General features: G+C 39.9%; 1 protein-coding gene across 1 annotated transcript; it reads left to right on the forward strand.

Annotated features, from left to right (window-relative positions):
* Positions 1-27289, forward strand: Usp20-33 (Ubiquitin specific protease 20/33). Its single transcript, XM_088260441.1, has 20 exons — positions 1-387; positions 2455-2574; positions 4648-4773; positions 5818-5956; positions 7011-7161; positions 8934-9021; positions 9338-9464; positions 10821-10926; positions 11639-11736; positions 12479-12614; positions 14945-15116; positions 16361-16528; positions 18183-18298; positions 19104-19282; positions 19927-20119; positions 21290-21400; positions 22739-22882; positions 23577-23697; positions 24811-24939; positions 25739-27289. The coding sequence occupies exons 1-20, from the start codon at positions 310-312 to the stop codon at positions 26537-26539; spliced, it is 3303 nt and encodes a 1100-aa protein (XP_088116567.1). The 5' UTR covers positions 1-309; the 3' UTR covers positions 26540-27289.
* The last annotated feature ends 659 nt before the right edge of the window (positions 27290-27948 follow it).

Consider the following 27948-nt stretch of genomic DNA (forward strand, 5'->3'; position numbering starts at 1 on the left):
ACATTTTCTTCTTTGATTTTCTTGAGACAACGACATTTGTCATCGCGAACATTTCGCATTCATTTGATAAGTAATTTACCACCGGATCTAAGCAGTTAAAAATTCAACAGTTTTAAAATTAAACTCAGTAGCCTTTTGAGCAGTCAACGTGTTTATAAATTATCAGTCGCTCTCCGCCGGGCATTTTAATTGTGCAGTTTTTACCCAAAACATGCCCAGAGTTATTGTCGATGTTTTTTTGCTGATTCAGATTGACAGTTAAGTGTAATTGTTTCACCTTTGTCCCGCGAGGTCGGGCCGGCTGGCAGGATGGACGAAGGGAAGAGCTGCGAGCACCTCGATCGGCTGGTGGACGTCATCACCAAAGAGCTGTGGCTGTCGAAAGAGGTGGTTGTTTTTTTCCCTAGTCTTGTCCATAACCCCACTTTCTTTGACAGTTCGTCGGAAAAAATACGACGAACCCCGAGCCTCGTTCGAGCACAACATTAGATAAAGGCCTTTGTTTATTTTGGACGCTGCTACAATTTAGAAAAGTGATTTTTTGTAAACATTTTTTTCGGTCACCTGTTGACAGACGGTTTTATACCTCCCGAAGACAGCAGTCCTCATTTTGATTGATACCTGTGATTTTAATAAAGCTCGTTATATGTACAAACGCCTTTGAAAATACTATTAAAATATTTTAATGTTGTGATCATAATACTATGCGTTTCATTTTGTCACTCACACTCAATATTGTTAGGGGAATACATTTGACTGACGCAGTATAATTTGATTTTATTTTTATTATGTTGTTAACAACATACAAGCAGAACTAAACAGCTATGTATTTTTGGTACCAGTATATATTTCAAATATATTTCACCTCCCTAGGAATTGAACCATGGAACTCTTGCACAATATATGTCAAATATGTCACCTGAGTGTTTGTTTGTCTAATACAGAGGTTCCCAACCCCGTGCCCGCGGGCAGCATGGCGCCCGCAAAACGATTCGTATGTGCCCGCCACTATTCGACAAAGATACAATTTTTTCATAAACGTTAATTAAGAACGTGAATTAATTTTATTTATTTGTTAGTTTTAATTTTTTTGAGTGGCTAGGTTTATAAAATACGTTCGTATGTTTGCGATGCAGCAAAGGACCCACTCAAACATACAATATGTATGAGTGGGTCCTTTGCTGACAGCAAAAAAAATAGCTTAAATATAGGTGGCGCCCGCCACCGTACCAATATTTGATGTGCTCTGGAGTACAAAAAGGTTGGGAACCCCTGGTCTAATAAATCGTTTAGAAAAGAAAAGAAAAAAACTGTAATACTTATTATTAGAACAAATTATTTTCACAAAAATTTGAACATGCACAAACCACTTCGTGTTTGAAAATTGAAGTAGTTAAAATATGAAATGGTTTGAGTATGTAGTTTTTGGGCACAAATACTTTAAGGATTGTTATCAAGATAATATATTATAGTTTATTAAAAAATTACAACATATAAATTACACATACAAACGCTATAAAAACTTGATAAACTCTCTCCTTAGCATCCATTGTTTACTTTATGTAATACCAATTATTTGTGACTACCGGTTTCGGATAATTATTCCATCATCAGGTCATTAAAATAAAATTATTACAATTTGAGATTGTATGAAAATAAAAATTTTGAAATCGTATTAATTTTATTTTAATGACCTGATGATGGAATAATTTTCCGAAACCGGTAGTCACAAATAAGTGTTTAACCGGATCCACGCGGCTCGCATAACCGTATGTGTTTTAACAAAACATGCCCCATACGCGGCTGACATAAGCGTATGAATTTTTACTTTGCTCCAAGTTTCGAACCTCAGTTCAACTTGTAGGGATTTTTTCATGGTGTGGAACTTTGGATTAAATAATACGTCAATCCTTGGCCTTATGACATCTGTTGAAATATCTGACTAATAATTTGTAACATCACAAGGATAAATAAAAAAACAGATCCCTGATTTTTCTTGAGGTTGGTAATTAGTCCGCGCCATAATCATGCCCTATATCTGTCTCACTCTCGACGCTACGCATCGCCAGTGGGTAAGAGTGAGACACGATGCGTGCTTTGGTTTATTTATGCTACAATCTTATTTGTTTATATTACGATATATTTCAAGAATAATGTGACACGAGTGTATTATAGAGTACCAAAAAGGCACAATGAATCCCATTGAACGGTTTTGTTTACGGAAATAAATCGTTTCTTAACTAAATACATGATAAAAGTAATCATTTTGTATTCTGATTTATCATATATTGTATTATTGTACTTATATTGTATTCTGACTTGTATTCTGATTTATCATATATTGTAACTGTTGTTCTTCCTTCCAATAAAATAAAATAAAAAAATACTCAGATAATACCTTCCATATTCCTTTTGACAACCAATTTTTCCAATGATGTAATGCTACCATTCCAGATATCACTGAGCCTGGAATGTGACTGTCCGGGTCCCAACTTGTGGGTCTGCCTGCAGGGAGACTGCCTCCGGGTGGGATGCTCCGAGATCCACCAGGACCACAGCTCCCATAACTTCAAGGTCTCTTTTTTTTGTTTTTGTATGGTTTGGACATATGGAACGAGTGATTGAGGAAGGAACGGTAAAACAATTCATGAAGCGAATTTAGTTGGAAAAGGAATCAGAGCAAGGCTAAGAAAAAATTGGCACAATCAGGTATGCCAAATACTTGGAAGCAGCCAGGTTAAGAGTCGAAATAATTGGCCGATGTGTATGAAGAGATGCATGATCGTGGAAGGAGGCGAGGAATGTTTGCAAAGACAGATTGGTGTGGCGTCTATTCTCTCTGCCCCGCGGCGTGATGGTTTGTTAGTTTTTTTTAATATAAATTCTATCCAAGTTTTTCCAATTGTGTAAGATTCATCTTGATATCTATTAAAAAGTAATGAAGAAAGGTATCCATGAACTCTGTATTGCTTGAGATTATTTTATTATAATGACTAGTTTCGGAAGATGTGCCTCTATCTTCAGGTCTAAATATAAACTAAAACATGAATATTATTTTTTGACATCTCATCAAAGATGAAGAAGAATATGGAAGTCTGGGCATTTACGGGGCTTACGACCGTCATAGGCTGGTTTAAGTGATCACTTTACACACGTGTAACATTCACCAATTCTACCCATTATTGACAACCACACTACTTAAATTCTTGGAAGTTCTATATATATGAACCAATTTAGAAACCTTGTTCATGAATCACTAGAACTTCACTAGAGACATCTATTGGTGAGATGTAAAGAAGCTTTTTACTAAGCAGAAACTCTTATATTAGTATGTGAGATCCGAATCCTGGATTATAATCACACACATGAGAAACGCCAGAAAATACCATTTTCATTTTTATTATTAAGCTTATAATTTGACCAGATAATTTATTTACAACATTTTGAGTGTGTCCAAATACTTGTTAATCCAGATTTTGTGAACAAGTATTTGGACACACTCAAAATGTTGTAAAAACATGAATAATTATCTGTTCTACAAATAAGGAGGGGGGTAGGTTAGGGGAGATGGGTTAGTCAAGGGGTGGAATTTGAATATAAAAGAAAATGGAAATCAAAGGTGAAGAATTTTGAAACAATATATTATTTATTGAATTATTATTATTATTTAGGTTTTTTTGGATTTCTAAATTTCAAAGTAATTTATTACTTGGCCTTTATGCGGTACTGGGCGTAATAATTTTAGTTTATGTGAGTGAAATGAATGATACAATATCGAACAGATTAATTGAAACAATTTTTTTTTGTATTTTCAACACCCCTTAAAAAAAATGTTTTGGGGGTATTCTTCGTATTATGGACCAGGGCTGCTTCTTTCAGTGACTGAGACGATGAATAGCGAGAAGTATCACCCAATTCTAATGGAAAAGATACTACCAGAGATGCAAAAACGAAGGTCAAATGGTAATGGAATATTTCAGCAGGATTTAACCCCCTGCCATAAATCCAAAAAAATTATAAAATTTTTACACAAAAACAATGTTCTGTGTTGGACTGGTCAAGAATTTTGCCAGACATAAACCTAATTGAAAATCTATCGGCAATCTGTAAGAATCGGCTCTCTAAAATTGATTGCACTACGGTGGAAAAGCTCACTTTGTCCATAATTCAGGTATGGTTTCGAGACGAAAAAATGGCATCCACGTGCCAAAACCTTATATAATAGATGCCGAAGATAGAAAAGTAAACTCTTTGAATGAGCCTAAATGCGATCATATAATTTGTGATATATGTAACTAATAAACAAAAGATTTTACAAAACGTTTTATAAAAATACAGCAAAAATGTTTTGTTTCAATTCATCTGGTACTGTATGTACATATCTATTATGTATGTGATTTTCAAATTACGAACAAGACCGCTACGATGTATTATGTGTAGAACAGATAATTATTTATGTTTTAGTTTATATTTAGACATGAAGATGGTAGCGTAACTTCCGAAACTAGTCGTTATAATAAAATAAACTCAAGTGGTAGAGAACAAGTGTTTTTCTTTTACAATTTCATCATGCCTTACCATAAAGTGAATGCCGGAACAATAAATAAAACTCTTGCGTTATTGGGGACTATTGGTTTGCGATTCCAGGAGAATCCGCAGCACTGCGTCCACATGAACCTGAGCACGCAGCGGGTCTGGTGCTACCGCTGCAACTCGGAAGTGCACCCCAGAAACGCCCACACCAAGAGTGCCCTGCAAGAGGGAGCTAGTCAGGTGAGCACATTAGTACTCGAGTATTCACACACTCTGCGGGAAGGGTAATTTTATCTTTTCACTCGACTCATCGTAAATTGCTTGTAAGCTATTTTTACACATGACTTTTGCGGCATCTTTTGATCTCATATCGATGTAAACAGTATGGTTAAATGTTATCACTTCTTTTCAGAGATGTTTACCTCTATTATCAGCGCGAATCCGCCCGCAGATAGTGTGTTAATAATTAAATTTTAAATGAATAATAAATAAATAAGTAATGGTCAGCGCACTGTACTGGAGGTCTCTGGTTCGATTCCCAGGGGGGGCTCAAATAAATATAAGTGATTTTTTCACTCTTATATTTATTCAATATTATTCTGGACTGGTACCTGAGGCGGAGGGCTGATCACATTTTTTTCACGTGTTAGCGATCAAGATAGCACTGCGTTTATATGATTCAGTGCCCTATGCACCATCGGGTGCGGATAAGGGTTTGACATTTTTTTATTAATAAATAAAAACAAGAAACAGCCCCTACCCCCTCTTCAACCTTCAACGTCCCAAGGACACAACTCTAAAATTTAGGATATAATTTATATTTGAAGCACAAACTTTGTAATTTTCCATTTTATAATTAAAATCTAACTTTGTTTTAAAATCACCATAAATATTTTATTATAACTTAATTATAATGTCTACCGGTTTCGAAGCTAACCGCTTCTGCAGTCTTGATAAAGAAGCGGTTAGCTTCGAAACCGGTAGACATAATTAAGTTATAATAAAATATTTATAGTGATTTTAAAACAAAGTTAAATTTTAATTATTATCTAAAATTTAGACTTAGTTTCACAAACGGTGTTTGAGAATAATGCGGAATGCATCGAAACACGTGTCACAACATATTTTAAGAAATAGTGGTATTTGTTAAGTTAAACTTGAATAAAAAAATTGATAGATTTTTACCACAAAGTGACTTCTGAATCGATTGATGAATAAGCTTAATCTATTACCGAATGACGTTGGCATTGTTCCCGTGACCAGACCACCATTTCCTCATTCCAGCTGGAGGCCTTGACGGCTTGGAGCGGCGTGAAGGGCCCGGGGGAGAAGCTCCGGATGCTGTCGTCACTGGGGGGAGCGGGATCCGACTCCCAGGACTCCAGCGACGGAGAGGACGACAGCGATGACGGCAAACCTAGAGGTGAGATGAACGACCCAAGCAAAGTAAGGATCAAAGTAGACATGCCATCTCTCAGTGTGGCAAAACCATGCATGATAGATGTGCTTGATAGATTGCAAAACCATGCATGATTTTGTTTCTAATTAGCAGAGATCTTTATGAAATGCATGTAAATATGTGGAGTTGGCAGAAGAAGGATTAAAGTAGACTGAATGCAGTCGAAATGCGATCTCCCAGTGTAGCAAAACCATGTACCGTAGAACGGGGCTACTTGAACTTTGATGTGTTACTCGAGCCCAGTACAAAAAAAATATTTAGATCCGTATTTGGTCCGCCTCCGTAGTGTAATGGTCAGCATGCTCGCCTACCGTTCTGGAGGTCCCGGGTTCGATTCCCAGGGGGGTCGAATAAATATAAGTGATTTTTTCACTCTAATATTTATTCAATATTACACTGGACTGGTACCTGAAGTGGAGGGCTGATCACCTTTCCTTCATGTGTAATCGATCGAGATAACACTGCGTTTATGAAGCAGTGCCCTATGCACCATTGGGGTGCGGTAAGGGATTTATTATTATTATTATATTTGGTCTACAATAATGAACGTATCGTGACAATAAGTGTCACCTGTCAGGGAAACAATGAATCATGTCCATACATCAAAGTTCAAGCAGCCCCGTTCTACGATATGGCATTTGTTCCAAAGGATAAAATGAAAGGTTGAAATAAGCATTATAAATAAAATCAAGAAAGGTATATAGATGAGACAGCCCCTCATACTAGAAGTCCTGAAGAGAAGAAGGTGGACATGCTTGGGACATGTCCTTAGGATTCCGGCGCCCCGGGAGGCCGCTGACGACCACTCAGCTGAACTTCGAGATGCCGGACTGACCTGGGAGTATGAATATGAGTGGGAATATGCTCCACCTAGGGAGCCAACATGGATAAAATAGATAGATGGTTTGGGTGTGCGAGTCGAATGAGTGAAGAAAGAATGATAACTCAACGTTGGCTGCCGATACCGAAGGATCCCCGCACTATGATCAGTTTGTCAGCCCCCCGTCTCCGGTTCCAGGGCTGGTGGGCCTGCAGAACATCGGCAACACTTGCTACATGAACTCGGCCATCCAGGCGCTCAGCAACACGCCGCCGCTCACGCAGTACTTCCTGGACTGCGCCGCCTCCGTGGACTACCTGGCCGACACCAAGAAGCCGGGCCTCAGCAGGTAGACCATTCTCCTCATCATTCGTCCTTCATTTTGTGTAATACCACTTTAATACACTTACAGCGCTTGTGCACCACACGAAATTTTACTATCTGGCTGTACGGTTCTTCTTCTCTGGTTTCAATCCTGGGATTGGTTTGCAGCAATTTCCTCTGTTCTTCTCTTCCATTCCTTCCCGTATTGTGCGGCTCCTTTGAAATGTGCATATGATGAGCAACGCACGTCCTAGTCTCAGCACAGGTCCTCCAGGTACTCTGGGCGTGGGCGTCCCCTGGAGTTTGTCCCCTCAGTCATACCCTCCATTATGGCATGCAAGAGACCTTCTTGACGTATTACATGGCCGATCCATCTTGCACGCCTTTCGGACAAGGTCCTGAGCAGGTGCCTTCCTCCTTCGATTCCTTGAAGAACTTCCTCATTCGTGATGTGGTCTCTCCAGGAAATTCTTAAGAGTCTTCTATAGGACCACATCTCAAAAGCCTCTGGTCTCCGCTTATCCATTTCGGATAGGCACCATGTCTCGCAGCCGTACATCAAGACACTCCATACATAGGTATGCATGGCATAGTCCGGTTAGCATGATAAAACGGATGATTGGCTTGGATCTACTTATGCTTTTGTCCGTCTTTCTTCGGATCGGTGTGTTCGATTGATGCGTAATCACGGTGCGTGTGAACTCGATCACGCTTAACTGTCGTAGCCAACTTCATGACTATTGCTTTCGGAATACCATTCCATCATCATATCGACTTTAGACTCGAGCGAAGAATTTCATTAATTGATTCGGCTGTCACTTTGTGGTAAAATCTATCCATTTTCAATTGATGTTTTACCTAGTAAATACCCATACACATCCAAACACATACGGTGTTTGAAAATGATGCGGAATGCATCGAAAGACGTGTCAAGCTAAGAAGACTAAGCAGGTATCCTCATGTTTTAACATAATCCCACCCCAAAAAAGAACTAGTTGAACATCCATATAATTGATAAGTTTCATCAAATACAAAATTCTTCCTTTTCATCATCTTTCTATAGATCCTGGGGTCTGCCTGAAGGTCTACGTCCTTCAGGGTTTCCTTGAAGGGCGATACGTGGAAGTCTGTCTTCTGACATTCTGTTTACGTACTCATTCCAATTTTCCCACCCATATGGATGATATGGCCAAATGAAACAATTCAACTATCCAATAATAATAAAGAACTTTTTATAAATAGTTACATTATTTATGGATTTAATGGATAACTAGCTGTGGCTCAGTAGGGTTAAACGGGAAAGAAATAAAATATATGGCACACATTTCTAATATCATAGTCATACAGGAGTAAGTGACCAAGTGCATTGTTTTACAAAACCGTGATCATTGACTATTTGATTTCTTAGTAGCTTAATATTGCCCTGAAAAAATCCCAAAGGATTTTAAACTTTAAGTATAATATATTGACATGTTAAAAATTACTAACTGCATTGGTGTTTATTTTCTTGCCAAGCAAAAGTGACTTAAATGGCCCTCCTGAACATTTTACGTTTTGGTAGTTGGTCACTTTCTCCTGTACGACTACGATATGTTTAATTTCACAGTAAGTATACAATATTTTAGCAGACGCACTTTCCGTCATGGATAATGTTTTGTGTTAGGTTTGTTTCTGTGCATTCAACAAATGGCGCTGTATACTGTATAGTTTGGGTATATAGTATATATACAACAGTACAACTAGATATTGGTTTTGGAAGGTTCTCATACTATTTTTTTACCGTCATTATTATTCCAGATCATTCCAGAAATTAGTAAAAGAGATATGGCACAAGAAAGCACGCAGCTACGTCGTTCCGGACGGAATACTTTACGGAATAAGAAATGTGAGTTACCGTATTTTTTACCGTGTTTATGACAAAAAAATCCCATGAATGATTTTGTTGCATTTACACTGGCTTTCAGCCTTCAGGTACCAGTCCAGGGACTGAAAAATCACTAATATTTATTTTGACCGCTCCAGTAAGTCCCTACCATAAAGATGAGTTTTCTCATTATGCTTTTGCACTCTCCAGCAAATTAATAAAGGATGGTTGAGATGGTTTGGACACGTGGAACACATGAGTGAGGAAAGAGCAGTAAAACAGAAATTATAATGTATAAAAATGGGAAAGTTAGTCACGAATGGGGCGCATGTTGCAGGTGCATCCCATGTTCCGCGGCTACCACCAGCACGACACGCAGGAATTCCTGCGCTGCTTCATGGACCAGCTGCACGAGGAGCTCAAGGAGCCGGCGCGGCAGGGCCAGCGCGCCGCCCAGGGCCCCGGTAATCACCACCTCCCTCCTGCCTCCTCACTGCCAAGCTCACCAGCTCACCGAGCATTGCCGGATATTTTTCTGCTTCTTCCCTTCTTCTGCTTTATTATTTCTGAATTAATCTTACTTCTACATACTCCACATTGCATATTAACATTACATATTCCACACATATCGCTCACTCCTTTCAACAATGTCATAAATCAAAAAACAGAAGTACGTTTTTAAAGTTCAACAATATAATTAAATGTATTAAAAATAAATATCAAGCCACTTATTGAACTTTTTACTGTGCAACAGATCTTTTTAGGTAAAACCTGAATGTTTTTTCTCCATTTGAAAAATATTTAGTATATTTAAAAAAATAACCTTTTCTTCAAAATGCAAAAACAACACTTTCTGCCCTGTAGCGGGTAAATATTATGTTCAAAATATGCCACTTTTGATGGGATATAGTACATTTTCTGGGCATTCTGAGAGCATGCACAACTGAAAATTTATGATTTTTGAAATATGACGTTGTTGAAAGGAGTGAGCAATATGTCCCTCTCTGGTCTCAATCCTGTAGATTGGTCTGCAGCAACAAATGACACCTCCTTTGCCATTCTTGTCTATTTTCCAAATTTGCTACACATAAACATATCAAAGCGACCAACTAACACAACGCAAAATGTTCAGGAGGGCCATTTAAGTCACTTTTGCTTGGCAACAAAATAAACATGAATGCAGTTAGTCATTTTTAACTAGTCAATGTATTATACTTCCAAGTTTAAAATTCTTTGGGATTTTATCAGGGCAATATTAAGCTAGTAAGAAATCAAATAGTCAATGATCACGTTTTTGTAAGAAATGCACTTGGTCACTTTCTCCTGTATGACTACGATATATGCGATATTTATTATTATATCAAACACTCTCCTTATCATTCATTGTTTACTTTGTGTAATACCACTTTGGCGGTTATACCACTACTTTATGATGTTCTGGCATGGACCCTCAAGTTAATATCATCAACCGCTTGGAGGCTTTTGAAATGTGGATCCACCAAAGGATGTTGAGAATATCCTGGACTGACACGATTAGTAACGTTGGAGTACTGCGTAGCTCGCGTAACAACCAAGCTCCGTAAAACTCGGTATTTTGGTCCATAATGTGAATAGGTGAGGATAATGGAGCCACCCAGACTCCCCCACATTATGTTGCATGGCCAAACCCAAGGCAGATCACCAAAGAGATGGATTGACAGCTGGGAATCGATATCGCAGGAGGCTGATCGCTCTTAAAAACAGGCCGCAAGGCCTACACAAAGCAGAAGAAGAACTAGCATAGAATAGTAAGATAATGTAGCGATTTGATATGTTTTTAGGGGCGCACAGTGGGGACCCCTGTGAGCCCAACCGGAGGCTGTACCGAGGGCCCCAATCTCCCGCCAGATCTCACGAGAACATCTCCAACGCCAAAGGGTATTACAGGTATGTGTTGAAGCGACCTTAGGGTAGTATTTTACAAAAATGGTGCTATTTAAATTATCCAAAAAAAATAAAAAATTCGACATCTTAAGGAAGTCTGGTTATTTATGGATATGATCTGGGTATGTTGAGATATCAATATAAATAACTCCTAACTGGACAAATCCAGATTTGTGAACAAAGATTTGTACGCACTTAACCCTTACTGGTCCAATGTGGAATCTCATTCGACATTGATTTTTTCCTCTTAGGTCCCATGTCGGATGTTATTCCACATTTTTTTCATCATTAGTATTATTTATTTAAATTGCAAGCTTACATTTTTGTCACTCGTATCTATTACAACAGTATGTGGAGCAGGGGACAAAGGATTTTTTTTCCAATTGAAATGTAACTGTCTACCTAGATTTTCTTTTTAATTTTGGGGGGCTGGAAAGGGTTAAAATATTGTAAATAAAATGATATTGAGTTTAATAAAAAAAATTAAATCATGTCTTTAAACGTATCCTGATGTAAAATAATTCGCGAAGAATCTTACACACATTCCATAAAGATATCTGCTAATTGAAAAACTTACTCAACTCAACCATAGATGGTGCCGAAAAGTAGCTTGTGAAAGTAGGTGTCTATAGTAGTGTACTTCAAAACTTCCAACTTCCAAAATTATGAAATTTTGATTAAATTACATTTTTTTGTTTTTTTTTTTTAATTTCAGGGTTCACTCTCAGTCGGAGTGTAGCAGCGGAGTGTCCAGCCTCCTGCCCGGCCAGCGACGCTCCGCCAGCTACTGCCCTCTTCCACAGGACTCCAAAGGTGAGACCAGATTTCACTCAACTCGCTTGCTCGGAGTGATGTTTATCATTTTACTGACTCATCAACGTGTCGTGGGTGTACTGGCAAAAAATGTTTACTCGAAAATATGAAATTTTGACTTAATGATACATATTATAAAATATGTATATACTGAATAAATATAAACATATTTCCGCCTCCGTAGTGTAATGGTCAGCACGCTCGGCTACCGTACTGGAAGTCCTGCGTTCGATTCCCAGGGGGGTCAAATAAATACTTCAAATTCAAAGTGATTTTTTCACTCTCATATTTTTCAATATTACCCTGGATCCGGTACCTGAAGCGGAGGGCTGATCACCTTTCCTTTATGTGTTAACTATCAAGATAAAACTGTGTTTATATGATGCAGTGCCCTATGCACCATTGGGGTGCGGATAAGGGTTTGAATGAATGAATAAATAGAAGAGTGGAAAAATCGCTTATATTTATTTAACCCCCCCCCTGGGATTCGAACCAGGGACCTTCAGTATGGTAGCCAAGCGTGCTGACCATCGACAAAGTGATTTTACACTCTTATATTTATTTAATATCTCCCTGGACTGGTCCCTGAAGTGCAGAAGTGACCACCTTACCTATATGTAAGTAACAATCAAGTTAACACCGCGTCAATACGATGCAGTGCTCTCAAAATATAGAAGAAGATGCTGTTGTTTTATGGTTGGAGTGATTTAGTTGAAGCAACTCTGTTTTGTTCACTCACCAGACGAGCCCGCGGCACCGGCGCACCAGTCCTCGCTGGACGGGGAGACAGAAGAAGAAGAGGAAGAGTCCTATGAGACGTGCGACTCGGGCGTGAGCGACAGCGCGGATCTCAGCGGGGAGGAGAGTTACCAGAGAAAGTAAGCTTTTTTTCATTTTTGTCATCTCAACGTAGACTTAGAAGAATGTGGAAGTCTTGGAATTTACAGGACTTACGACAATCATTTATTATTTAAATCATTTATACAATCATTTATTGTGTCCGCCTCCGTGGTGTAATGGTCAGCGTGTTTAGCTACCGTGCTGGAGGTCCCGGGTTCGATTCCCAGGGGGGGTGAAAATAAATATTAGTGATTTTACACTGTAATATTTATTTAATATTACCCTGGACTGGTTCCTGAAGCGCAAGAGTGATCACCTTGCCTTCATGTAAGTAATGATCAAGATAACACTGTGTCAATTCGATGCAGTGCCCTATGCATCATTGGGTGCGGATAAGGGTTATAAGTAAGTAAAGTACCAGCTCCATTGCATCCTTCCAAGTCGCGCGGAGTACATGGCCTAGCCGACTGAATCGCCGACTTTTCTTGACGACAGTTGTGACCAAGATTTGCTGCGTCCTACGCCTTATCTCTTCATTCCTCACAAAGTCGAACCACCGCACGCCTAAAATTCTCCGCAGACACCCATCCTCAAAGCTCGGTACACGGCTGCCCTGGGCCCTTGTAAGGTGTCATGTTTCACAGCCGACCATCATAGGCTTGGTTATTATTCCCATGATTGACTACCACACTACTCACATTTTTGCTTTTTTTTTTTTACTCCTAAATGTGTAGTATGAAATTCCTAAAACTTGAATATTAAACTTAACCCTTTGAGGACAGATAAAAATATATTTTACTTAACACATTTTTATTTCTAGAAATTATTTACAAATAAGTGTATACAGCAACTGAAAATTTACTGAAAATTGTGCACACAGATTGATATGACTATATGTATCCATCAACAAAATTAAAAATACGCATTGTGTGCCTGGTGGTTAGCAACAAAGACCATGTTTTATAAAGTATAAATAAAATCATTTATTCTTGAAAATATGAGGTAATATATAACACTACTTATTTATAATATTATTATGACTATAACTCACTTGTCATTTTGTTTATTTCGTTCAATATCCTGACAAAATTGATAAACTAAGACACAGATAACCTATAAATATCCCGACATGTGCACATCGCCACAATAAATCGTATGAAATAAGCTCCAAAACAATGATACCAACATGAAATCTATACAAGCACTATTTCTGTTACATGGGCAACACATACTGCACTATGGCTTTAACTAGAAACCTGTAGGCACTTAGATAAATTATTTTAATATTTTTTTTGTATTTTAGTATTTAATATTAATGTTTTACTTAGTAAATACCACTATTTCTTCAAATCTACTGTGACACGTGTTTCGATGCATTCCGCATCATTTTCAAACACCGTATGTGAAAAATTACTATTACTACTCTAAAATTTAGAATTAGCTTCACATACGGTGTTTAGATTTTAAGAAATAGTGGTATTTACTAAGTAAAACATTAATTAACACATTGTGTACGGTGTGCACATATTTGTGCGTTTCAGAAACCTTGTGTGGTGGCGGGGTGCACATTTTTGTGCATTTCGGCTACCTTCAATTTAGTATACAAAAAACACGTCATAAACTTCTAATCTCTTGGCCTTTTTACTTTTGTTGTGTAGTGGATAGATGTCGTTGTAATATAAAAAATAATACTGATATTTACTGGTTCAAAACATAGCTAATGGTCGTAATCTGTTTTGAAGGAAATGTTACAAATTAACTTTAAACAATGGATACAGACGGTGCGTTTTTTTCTTTGTCCTAAAATGAAATAAAATACAAAGATCACTGTCCTTTACTTAAGTCGGCAGTTGGTACTTACAAAGCAATAAACGCGTGTGGGGAAAGCCCATAAATCATTTTTTATTCGCAGATTTTGAGTTTTCGGCGGTTGTTAAACTGTGTAGTTATTTTCTAATATTTTATTAGTGTTTTTAACATTTTTTTTACTTTTGTGATTTGTGGACTAACATGATTTTATTTTGAGACGTTATAGACCATTTAACCATTTTTGTATTGTTTTCGAGTTCAACCTCAAGTTCAAAATATGAAGTTCACTGACATATTTTATATTTCCGGACAGCTGTCTAATGTCGCCCGCCTCAAGATACAGTTTTATCAAAACATTGCCGTAACTAATGTGTTAAAAATGGATACATTTTATCACAAAGTGACTGCCGAATCAATAATTGAATTTATTTTAAATTTCTGGTTAGCAGCAGTTGTCCTGAAATGGTTAATAAAAAAGTATGTTTTATCTCGTGTTGATTCTTGTTTACACTGTTGTGTCAGAGAGCGTCTTGTACTGACCGAGTTGATTTGTTTCCAGAGTAGAGACTGATATCGGTGATAGACTGAGTAGCGCGGGGAGCGCCATGGACAGCAGCGCCCCCGTGGGGGGGGAGGGGGACAAGATTGCCTCGCAACGCTTCCGCAGCGTCATATCCGACGTGTTCGACGGCCGATTGCTGAGCTCCGTACAGTGCCTCACCTGCAACAGGGTGAGCAAATATGAAATACAATTTACATTTGAAGCAATAACTGTCATTTTCCATTTTACAATTAAAATATAACTATAAATATAACTTACACAAAAAAAATAATAATAAAAAATTATTTCATGTATTTAGAAATTTCACAAAACAGTTACGTAAATACATTTACCAAAATGAGTTACGAAAAAACAGGTAATTGTAACATTCCATTTACAAAATTTCACATATCACTCACTCCTTTGAAGAACGTCATAAATCAAAAATCATCAATTTTCAATTGTGCATGTTTTCGGAATGCCCAGAAAATGTACCATATCCCAGCAAAAGAGGCATATTTTTAACTTAATATTTACCTGTTACAGGGCAGAAAGTGTTGTTTTTGCATTTTGAAGAAAAGATATTGTTTAATTATTTTTTTAAATATACTTAATATTTTTCAAATGGAAAAAAAAACCTTCAGGTTTTATCGAAAAAGATCTGTTGCACAGTAAAAAGTTCAATAAGTGGCTTGATATTTATTTTTAATACATTGTACTATATTTTTTAACTTTAAAACTGTTCTCCTGAAAAATCAAGTTTTTTTGATTTATGACGTTCTTGAAAGGAGTAAGCGATATGTCGTTAAATATAAATAGCTGAAAGAGGGGCGGGAGGAAGAAAAGGGGGAAAACTTAATTATATTGTCTACTGGTTTCGAAGCTAATTGCTTTTTTTCAAGACTGATAGTAACAAGTATTAATCAGTCTTGCAAAAGAAGCAGTTAGCTTCGAAATCGATATTATAATTAAGTTATAATAAAATATTTATATTGATTTTAAAACAAAATTACATGTTAATATATCACAAAGTCCGCCTCCGTGGTGTAATGGTCAGCACGCTCGGCTACCGTTCTGGAGGTCCCGGGTTCGATTCCCAAGAGGGGTAAAATAAATATAAGTTATTTTTTCACTGTAATATTTATTCAATATTATTACCCTGGACTGGTACCTGAAGCGGAGGGCTGATCACCTTTCCTTCATGTGTAAACGATCAAGATAACACTGCGTTTATATGACGCAGTGCCCTATGCATCATTGGGGTGCGGATAAGGGTTTTATTATTTATATATTATATCACAAGGTTATTGCTTCAAATATAAATTATAATACTTATTGTTGTTATTTTATTTTTCCTGGAGTCTGACTCTGAAGCTCTCCATACGGCTGTATGCTCACTCTCCCTCATGATCACTCGCCCGTGTGGCGTTGCAGATATCCACGCGCGTGGAGACGTTCCAGGACCTGTCGCTGCCGATCCCGTCGCGGGACCACATGGCGGTGCTGCACGGGGGCGCGGGGGGCGGCGGCGCGGGGGGCGCGGGGCCGGCGCCCGCCTGCAGCGACGCCGTCTACTCCGCCTCCAGCTGGCAGGACGGATGGGTCAGGCAACTCTCTTCTTCTCTATTAACACATTGTTTGCGGGAAACGCTTGAAAGCGTCTTTTATATTCTGTTGGTAGAGAGCAGGAGAGGCTATAAGCGTTTTGCATACTTTTGGTAATTGCGAGTGACACCAAATAACATTGTACAGATGGGAATTGGGTGTTGCGGTTACTTGTGATTAGTATCCTGAAATTTTAAACCTAAATTGTAATAATTGTCCGCCTCCGTAGTGTAATGGTCAGCACGCTCGGCTACCGTTCTGGAGGTCCCGGGTTCGATTCCCAAGGGGGGTAAAATAAATATAAGTGATTTTTTCACTGCAATATTTATTCAATATTACTCTGGACTGGTACCTGAAGCGGAGGGCTGATCACCTTTCCTTCATGCGTAAACGATCTAGATAACACTGCGTTTACATGACGCAGTGCCCTATGCACCATTGGGTGCGGAGAAAGGGTTTTATTTTTTTATTTTATTTAAATTGTAATAATAATTTATTAAATAATATATTGTTTCAAAATTGTTCACCTTTGCTTTCCATTTTTCCTTTGTTTTCAAACTCCGCCCCTTGACTAACCCCCTCCCCCTAACTTTCCCCTCTCCTTATTTATAGAACAATTTTATATTTTGTATTTTAGTTATCAGACCTGACAATGGATGTTTAGCTTCCGAAACTAGTAGTCTTTAATAAAACTCAAGTGGTACAAAAACAGGTGTTTTCTTAATCACTGTAGTATACTGAAGGTCGGGAGGTAGGCTATAGGAATATAATTAGGGTCGGGGTTGATGAAAAACCTGCCCGACATGCGCATACGGAGCATGCGCTTCCAACACCACATTTTGAAAGCGTCATTTTTTCTCCTTTTTGCTGCTTTTATGGTCCGGTTTATGGAAAAATGGAGTGGACCAAACTCCTAACAAGCTTTATCTTGGTGTTGTTACTCACACCCCGGTGTTTCCAGATTTTTTCTAGCTTAGACACGGCACTTTTGGCGATGGCCATACGACGTCGGATCTCTCCTTCGCAACTTCCTTCATTGCTGATTTGAGATCCAAGGAACTGAAACTCGTTTATTATCTCTAAACCCTCGAGTGACTTTCCGAGATCACCAAAAAAATTCATTCCATAATGCATTGCTTAAGCATCACAGACTATATTGCGCAGACTATGTTTAAAGTGACTTGTCACAAAGGAAAATTTGAGCATCGCGGGCAATGCACGGGGACATATTATCTTCACTGTTGTAACGCACAATTTCCCCCTACGAGGGTAGTCTGTCTCGCCCTCGTCACCATCCCGAGGAATGGAAAGATTCTCATATCTTGATAGTAAAGAATTGTAATTGTATTGTCCGCCTCCGTAGTGTAATGGTCAGCACGCTCGGCTACCGTGCTGGAGGTCCCGGGTTCGATTCCCAGGGAGGGTCAAATAAATATAAGTGATTTTTTCACTCTAATATTTATTCAATATTACCCTGGACTGGTATCTGAAGCGGAGGGCTGATCACCTTTCCTCCATGTTAATGATCAAGATAACACTGCGTTTATATGATGCAGTGCCCTATGCACCATTGGGTGCGGATAAGGGTTTTTATTATATTAAAGAATTGTAAACTAGAATATGCACGTTAACTGATTTGTTGAATCCTCAGATGTGGTGGCTGTTATCGTGGCTACGCTCCTGGCTGTACGGTCCCGCGGTGTCTCTCCACGACTGCCTGGCGGCGTTCTTCAGCGCTGATGAACTCAAGGGAGACAATATGTACAGGTAATGTAATGAAAATCTGACATATAATGGTATTCACAAATACGGTGTTACTCGGCTATAATGTCATTAATGGGACCGACTAAATTATGACCTTATATCAGAGTGATATTGTAAAAGAATCTTCTTTAAAATGCTGTTTTAAAGAATGAATTTTTAACCCTTTAAGTTTCTGGAAGCTATTCCTTGTAGGCAGCAAAATTTTAAGAAAATTGAAACCTAACAAAATCATTTTTTTTTTGTAAATATATATATATATTTTCAACGGATAGTATAAAGACTGTTAAATATGTACTTGTGTTGCAAATTTTAAATTATTACAATTAGTGCTTGACACAGGCTAGAAACAAGCATAAAGATAAGCGCGTTTACACGCTAATTTTGTATGGTCGGCGTGGTGAGCATGGCATTGGAAAACGCATTGACGCCCTCAAAGCAGAGAAGCAGTTAAATTGGTTGATGTTGATACAAAATTAATTAACCAACGTATCATAAAAAATGTGAAACACGAGTCATATAACATTTGAAACACTCATCATATAACATTTAAACCGTGTCATATAACATTTAAACCGTGTCATATAACATTTGAAACACGTGTTGTATAACATTAAAAATGTGTGTAATATAAAAATAAAAACACGGGTCACTTGAAACATGTGTCATATTACATTTGAAACACGGGCCATACAACATTTGAAACGCGTGACATATGAAACACGGGTCATATAACCTTTCAAACACATGTCATATTAAATTAAAAACTTTTGTGACGGTTTACAAAAGTAATTTTGTTGTAATTTGGCAGCTGCGAGAAGTGCAACAAGCTCCGCAACGGCGTGAAGTTCTCCAAGGTGCTGGGGCTGCCCGAGGTGCTGTGCGTGCACCTGAAGCGGTTCCGGCACGAGCTCATGTCCAGCTCCAAGATCGGCGCCAAGGTCTCCTTCCCGCTCTCCGGCCTGGACATGCGGCCGTACCTGCACAAAGGTGAGCTACACCTTTTGTTATTGCGAGAGCGTATGTTAGGATTATTTTAACATATAGTTTGACTGTCCTGAATTGCAAATTGTTGAATATTTCCTCCGTGGGAATCCATCTCGGAGCTTTGAGTGCAGAGTAATTAAGTTCCTGGGTATTATTGAAGATGTTGTTGTATTGCAAAGTGCAGTTCCTCGATATCGACCATATAGCTTTTTTTTTTCATTCAAACCCTTATCCGCACCCAATGGTGCATAGGGCACTGCATCATATAAATGCAGTGTTATCTTGATCATTAACAATGAAAGAAACGTGATCAGCCCTCCGCTTCAGGTACCAGTCCAGGGTTAAATTGAATAAATAGTACAGTGAAAAAATCACTACTATTTATTTGACCCCCCCCCCTGGGAATCGAACCCGGGACTCCAGTATGGTAGCCAAGCGTGCTGACCATTACACTACGGAGGCGGACATATATAGCATATAGGAGAGGCTTACCCAACCCTACTGTCTACCCTGGTTCTGTGCACGCCGCTGACGTATAGCCGTTTGACCGCCCTGGATTGAAAATTGCTGGGTATTTCCTCTGTGGGAGTCTGTCTCGGAGCTTTGAGTGTAGAGTACTACTGATGACGTTGTTGTGCGGAGTGCAGAGTGCAGCTCCTCGGTGTCCACGTACGAGCTGGTGGCGGTGATCTGCCACGCGGGCACGGCGGGCGGCGGGCACTACACGTGCGTGGCCCGCAACCAGCCCTCGGAGCGCTGGTTCGAGTTCGACGACCAGTACGTCACGGGCTGCACCCCCCAGCAGGTGGCCGCCTGCGAGGCCTACGTGCTCTTCTACAAGTGAGTACAGCACTTCCACCACCACCTCTCACCGACAAATAACCTAGCCTTCTTCTTCTTCACTTCTCAACACGTCTCCTTCTCCTTATGGTTATACCATATTTATTCATTGTAACTGCAGACAGTTGGTAGAATTCCATATTGAATTGTTGGGTAATATATCTAAATACGTGACGTGTTTCGTCTTCTTAGGACATTATCAAACACTCATTGAGTGTTTGATAATGTCCTAAGAAGAGGAAACGTGTCACGTATTAAGATATACATAAATAAATGTAGAATTCAATCCAACAAAAACCTTGTTTTATTTTGGATATATTACCCAACAACTGAAGGTAGGTCAGGTCGCTCTGGTGACTTGGGACAAAGGAGGATCTACTTCGCCTCGTAGTAAAGACGTGGTGACGTCATGTTGTTGCACGGCCGTCTATGGTTTGTCGGGCCGACCGAGGCACCATACCATATTTATTAAGGTGGGGACTGACCGGAGTCATTTCGTCATAGCGTAACATGTTACGATGCGAGCATTCATTCGTATAGTCAGTACAGCGAGCCGAGCTCGTTCCGAGTACTCTATCCGATGTTTGGATGCTCGCCGCGAATGTTTCGTTACGACCAAATGCTCCATTCAATTTCTCTCTTAAGGTGGGGACCTTTAGAGAGAAGGAAATAACATGTCGCTAGCAGACAAAAAATTAACATGCTGTAGTATAAGTACGTAGATATGCAACACCCACTGATTGTGTTTTTTATCAAAAATCATATTTTGATACATTTCTTCTTCTTCGAACCTTCATCTGCACCCGATGGTGCATAGGGTACTGCATAGTATAAACGCATGATATCTTGATTGTTGACACATGAAGGAAAGGTGATCAGCCCTCCGCTTCAGGTTAAAGTGTAAAATCAGTAATATTTCTAATCTCGCTCAGTCAGCGCTTGGCCGCACAATCGAAAAGACGTGCCATCTATGATTCAGCTGGAGGCTGAGTCAAAGATGTATGGTAATGATTACGCAGCTCGCAAGTACGCAGCTCGCAGCTGCGTACTGTGATTACCATACAAGTATGAACTGGTGTCTTTTGGTACCCTGCTACGGATCACGTGTATTTTTTTTGGATGATCAGTACGGAAAAGGTTAATATGGCTTTTTTTGTGTTCCGTTATCAGAAAATCTAACCCCCGCATGGTGGCCTTGCGGCAGCAGGCAGTGGAGCTCCTGGAGAGTACGAGCGACCTGAATGACATCAAGTTCTACATCTCCAAGCAGTGGATGAACAGGTAACTCCCGTCGGCCTCGTCTCTGTGTGATGAGCTCCTTCTGAGAATTTCTACATTTGTGACCCTATCCACCCAGGGAATACGAAGCATTTTGGGTAAAAGCAGGTTATCATTACGGAATATATTTCGCATTTTATTATCAACTGAACAAGCGGGTCTATTCTGCATTTTATATCAGTTTCTGATTCCACGTTTTTGACCCGTAAGCTGCGCATCGCATCTATTGTCGTTTTTTATAGAAGTACCGTTGACTGCGGATCGCATGCATAGTCGTTTTTCAACTTTAAGTCCTTATATCAACACCTATGGATAATTTTTGGCACTTAAATTTAGTTTGAGGCATGGATGATTTAGTTCTCCTTGATTTAGTGTCATAAAATATCAAAATTATTTTAATTTAGTGTCAACTTTATCGTGAATACTTCCGGTCGGCTCGTGCTCGGCGCGTGCTCTCAGTATGGTATAGTCTGTTCAATCGGTTTAGGCGATCTAAATTATCATTAACTATTTTCATAATTATTATATTTATTAACTGTGTGGAACGAAAAGGGTATTATAATTAACTAACAAGCGATTGTGTAACACGGTGTTTTGTGATATTTTTGTGCAATTTTTTTGTTCATTATCGTGCGACGCTTCGAATACTGGAAGCATTTTTTTTATATAACTTTTATCGTTATAAATATGTCTCTACCTAGTTAAAATTTATACGACACTGACCAAAATATCATGTTTTTATAAGAAACAATGGTTCTGAAAACAAAAATAGTGATAGCGACCATAACCAATACGCAAGAAAAGGAATAAAGTCACATAATTTTGATGTCCCACATGCAAAATGCATTTTTGTTCTAATCCCTGCTTTGAAGATTTTCACTCAATTTCGAAATATTAATCACGTCCGTTTATTAAAATAAACTTTAATTTAAAATATTTTTCTAAATTTCATTTTAATTTACATGTACTTTTTAATATAACGCATTTATAAAAAAACTGCGCGCACGCAACAAATGGACTATACGACAGCCGCGTCTTCTATACGGCCGCCAAATTTTCTGCCGTGAGTCCGTTAATTTAATATTTTTTTTTTAAATACACCATAAAAACATAATAAGTAAAGTGAATTGTGTACTGCGAACATCTATAATAGATATCCAAATGACTTAAAAAATAGGCAAAAATATGCTTTTTTGTCAAAAATATTGTAATGTAAAATAATCCAGCAGGGGACGGAAAGTTTGACCCTCGAAATCGAGCAGCTTAGAGGTTAAGACACTTGCAAGGTACCTTTAGTAAGCCAGAGTATCATGTTGATGGTCGTGTGTATTCCGTATCCAGATTCAACACTTATGCGGAACCGGGTCCCGTGGACAATGGGGACTTCCTGTGCGAGCACGGAGGGGTGGCGCCCGACCGGAAGGGCCACGTGGAGCTGCTGGCCTCCGAGATATCGCAGCCGCTCTGGGAGTTTTTCTATCAGAAGTGAGTAGCCGAATGCCCTATTACCACTCTTGAGACTCGCGTAACATAACAGTTGCTCATGTTATTTTTTGATCATATTTCAAACGTTCGTTTGAAAATGCCATAACTAGGCACAACAAACAAAAATGGATTTTCATGTGTTTTTTAATAATAAAATTAATCGTAGTAGTAGACTCGAAAAATCAGCGTTTGATTTTATTTTATTAGGACATTTAACCCCTTCCACTCTTGACCATTTTTTCTCATAACTGATCAGCTACTCTGATCAAAAAAATGTGACGTTTTTCTACCATTAAAATAAATATTTTGGTTCCTTAATTTTGGGACGCTCTGTCTGGCAATTCGTTAGACCGTGTTAATAAAGATTAACTGTATTTATCTGAAATATTTTTTGGTAGAATATACTTGGGTGATAGAGAAATCAGTGATTAAAGTTATACCTGCGCCGGGCCAGACATTGTGCCCCACGGAGCTGCCTACTAGAATCATACAGGCCAGAATGTCTGGCCTACAGAGTGGTAAGAGTTAAAACAGAAATTAAAATGGAATACTACAAATTAAACGCCAAATCTATCAATTAACTGTTATGAGTCCCTAATGTGAATTTGTGTGTATTTACTTTGCCATGTCCGCCGATGAATATACATATCCGTGTATTGGTCCTGATGTCTCATGTATGTGTTTGTGTGCGTAGTTTTGGGGGCGGGCCCGCCTGCAACCAGCTGCACGCGTGCGCCGTGTGCCGCGCCGCCGCCGAGAAAGTCAAGCGGAGACAGCGCACCGAGCTGCAGAGGTTCCACACCAACCCCTACTCTGTGAGTCTATGCGCTCCCGTTACTTGCTACTCGCTCACTCCCACCTTCGTCCGCGTCTGGCGGTACTTAGAGCACTACATCCGATACATATGTATCCAATGTAGTGCCCTAAGCTTGGAGATGAGACGGTATCGTCTCATCTCCAAGGGGCAACATTTTAAATATCAATCGTTTTAGTGCTGAGATTTTTTCTTATGCTAAAATTGCTGGAGATTTTTTTCGCAAAATGATCCTCTTTATTAGGTGTGTACTATTATTATTATTGAACCATATCCGCTCCCTAGGTGGAGCATATGGAGTTCACAAACTGTCTCCAGGCTTTTCTGTCGGCCGCCAACTCCCTTGCATCCCCCCAAGTCAGATCCGCGTCCCGAAGTTCTGACCAGAACTGCCGACGTATTGTCAGCAGTGGTCGTCCTGGGCGGTGCTAACCTGATGCCTTGCAAAAGAGGCAAGGCTTGGTTAAGACTCTCAGGAGGCATGCAATGTACATAGCCAAGCCAACTGAATCGCCTTTTCTTGACGATAGTTGTGACCAAGATTTGCTGCGTCCTACGCCTTATCTCTTTATTTCTCACAAAGTCAAACCACTGCACGCCTAAAATTCTCCGCAGACACCTATTCTCGGCACTCAGTACATGGCTGCTCTGGGCCCTTGTAAGTTGCCATGTTTCACAGCCGTATAAGAGAACAGGAGCAATGCAGGCATTGTATAGGCGGCATTTGGTCTTCACCGAGTATAAATCCGATCTCCAGACAGCCTTCATACTGTTAAATGCGGACCCTGCGAGTCCTAATCGCACTCCCAGTTCCTTTTGAAGGCTGCCATTTTCACACTCCAAGTACTTGAAACTCTCGACCCTTTCGATGCGCTGGTTACTCAACGCCAAGTTGTTGGGCATCTAGGCATGAGATGCACAACTCATGGGTTTTTGCAACATTCTTTGTTCACAAATCTGGGTTTGTCCACTTAGGAGTGATTTATATTGATATCCCAGGATAGACGAATAACAACATGACGCGTGAAGGTAAAAGGAAGTGACAGTTGTGGAAAGGTTATGATATTTAGCGAGAGAAGAATGGCGATCAATTGAGGAGTTGAACTTATTCCAGGATCAGAAGGCCATCTACGCCATCAGCATGAACTGGTTCCGGAGCTGGCAGTCCTTCGCCCACAGCAAGACGCAGCAGCCGCCCCCGCCCATAGACAACTCCTCCATAGTCGTCAAGACACTCCCGTCGGTATGTGCGCCGTGCTAAACCCTCTCTTTTTTTTATAGTTTGTATATTGAAAGCACTGTTAACTTTGTGGTTAGGTAATATTGCTCACTCCTTTCAATAACGTCATAAATCAAAAATCGTCAATTTTCAGTTGTGCATGTTTTCGGAATGCCCAGAAAATGTATCCCAGCAAAAGAGGCATATTTTTATCTTAATATTTACCCGCTACAGGGTAGAAAATGTTGTTTTTGCATTTTGAAGAAAAGGTATTGTTTAATTATTTTTTTCAATATAGGTAGGTACTAAATATTTTTCAAATGGAGAAAAAACCTTCAGGTTTTACCTAAAAAGATCTGTTGCAGTGGCTTGATATTTATTTTAAACTTTAAACTTTAAAAACGTTCTCCTGAAAAATCAAGTTGTTTGATTTATGATCTTCTTGAAAGGAGTGAGCGATATAACACTCCCCTTATCATTCATCGTACACTTAGTGTAATGAACTCGGTTTCTTGAAGTAGTCGGTAGTCGTAAAGTAAGAGTTGTGAAGTGGTACAGTACACTCCTGGGTCGGGTGAACCGGGAAGCGAATTATCCGGGACACTTGTCATTGAAAAATATTACTACTTAACGTATTGTGTCCAAATACTCACCAAAGATGTCTAGTGATTCAAGCACTATGTTTCGAAACTGAACAATATGTATAGAAGTTTGAGAATTTGAGTTGTGTGGTTGTCAATCATGGGTAGTGACATTCCAAACATTCATCCAATATTTACCATCTACTTCTGTTTCATACATGAACCGACCGATCTGATTGCAGGAGAGCTCTTCGGGCAGATCTTCCTCCCCCGCGAGACCGGCCCTCAAGCCGGGCTCCGACTACTTCCAGATCGGCGAGGACTGCTGGAAGTTCTTCCACGGCATCTACGGGGGCGGGCCCGAGGTCCGCCTCAAGTCGGCGCCCAACTACTCCTGCCAGGGCTACTGCTCCGGCCCGGAGTCCCAGAGGGCCTCCTCCAAAGGCGGGAACTCCGACTACCGGCAGCTCTCCAACAAGCTCACCGACAGCGACGACAACAGCAGCGTAGAGCGCGCGACGGTCAAATCTCTCTCCAACACCGATCTCCTGATCGTGAACAGTTCAGAAGGCGACAGGACCGTCAAGGGGACGCGCTCCTTACAAGACGTGTCCTCGCAGCAGTACAACGGCGTCCAGAGGGTCGCCAAGCACGCCAACACCACCGTCGGGAACAACCAACCGCCGGAAAAGCAAAAGAAGAATGCCGTTAAATCTGAGAAGCGACTCAACGGCAAGCCGAAAGGAAACAAGCCCAACAGGAAGCGATCCAATCGGGCGGCGGAGCTGAAAAACAACTCGAGTTGCGAGGAAGTCTCCTTGTCCATCGGGGAGGTCCGAGATCGGATGGACGTCTCTTACGACGACGAGGACCCTGCTACCCGCGACGACATGTCCTACGAGACAGAAAAACCTCTCCGGAAGGCCCGAAACGCCTCCACGGACATGCGCAGCGTTTGCAGCTCCATGAAGGCCGTGTCCGTGGAGATGAAAGAGGTGGAGGAGTCCTTCTCGGAGCCCGCCAAGCGCCCGGGCCGCGAGTGAGATACGGCCCGACCCCTCCCCGGGAGACTCGTCGCCAAGATCCTGGCCATCGTCAGGCTGCGCCACTCGTTCAGACTCATTCAGACTCCTTCACTCGCCAGACATTCCGACCGCGTCTAGACAACTCGCAACCGTTCTCTTGCCGTGAAATCCAACACGCATTTCTCCGTCTTATTTTTTTTTTTAACTATATTATATACAGTTCCTTCAGTTTTTGCGGTTTCGCCTCTCCATGGCGATATCTTTCAATATTGTTACAATTATATACAACTGTGCTCGTATTATCATCGTAGAAGACAATTTTTTTATTAAAATATTTCCCAAATTCAAGCATTCTGTCATACCGCCACAAATACTGAAAGAAAACTGTAAGTTTTTTTAATTACTCTACTTCTTATTTCTGGTTGTTTGGTTCGGCATTCCAACTCACATCTGAGAATTCCGAATCTATCACCATAGCAAATTGTTTAACCGAATTACAGCGACGAGCAGTCGGTCTGAACGAAAAACCTGTAATATTTGTGTTGTTACCATATTTTAAAAATAGTCTTGTATGTAAATCTTGTGTATATTGTATAGAATTGTTCGCGTATTCCATGTCAGTTTTTAACCGTATCCACATCGAATTTTAACCAAACGGAAACATTGAAAAAATATATATTTTTAAAAGCAGTTGAATACTGGTTAGCATCAACTCTCAACGATTATTCAAATTATTGGCTGGTCTTATATTTTTCATTTGAAAATTCTGTCCTTCTTCTTCTTCTTTTTCTAGATCCTAAGGATCTATTTGTGCCTCCGCTTGTAGCTCTTGGGATGTTGACTCCCAGCTGTCTTTACACCTTTTAGGAGGTCTGCCTGGGGGTCTGCGTCCTTCAGGGATTCCTTGAACTGCGATACGTGGAAGTTTGTCATCTGACATTCTGTTTACATGATCATTCCGGTATCGCCTTCGTTGTCGTCCCCACCTCACGATATCCTCCGTCTTACACATGCTCCGGATGTCGGTATTTCTTACTCGGTCTCGCAATGTGTTTCCGGTTATGGATCGGAGAGTCTTCATCTCGAAGGTTCGAAGTCGAGATTTTGTTCTAGAAATATCTGCAAATTCTGTCCGTATTTTTAAAATCATTTTACCGGTTTGTTGTCATGATTTCCTGCACTAGCCGAATGTGTGTGATTGTCATTAATTTAAACTGTTAAAATCCCATCCGATTTGATTTTTAAACGTAATTTATTTTCAGTGAAATATATCACGTAATATCTACTACAGGCATCAATATATCTCGGACAAAGATACCAATTACCCTACTAACCATCATGCTGCTTGCTGCAGGGGTAGGCAGACAGAGTAGAACGCCACACTACTCTGTCTTTGCATACATTATTCTCATACATTCCTGGCGATT

Source organism: Brachycentrus maculatus, unplaced genomic scaffold (assembly GCF_059751285.1).
Source record: "Brachycentrus maculatus isolate JH-2025_06_01 unplaced genomic scaffold, ASM5975128v1 h1tg000136l, whole genome shotgun sequence".
In the NCBI taxonomy this organism is placed as follows: Eukaryota; Metazoa; Arthropoda; class Insecta; order Trichoptera; family Brachycentridae; genus Brachycentrus; species Brachycentrus maculatus.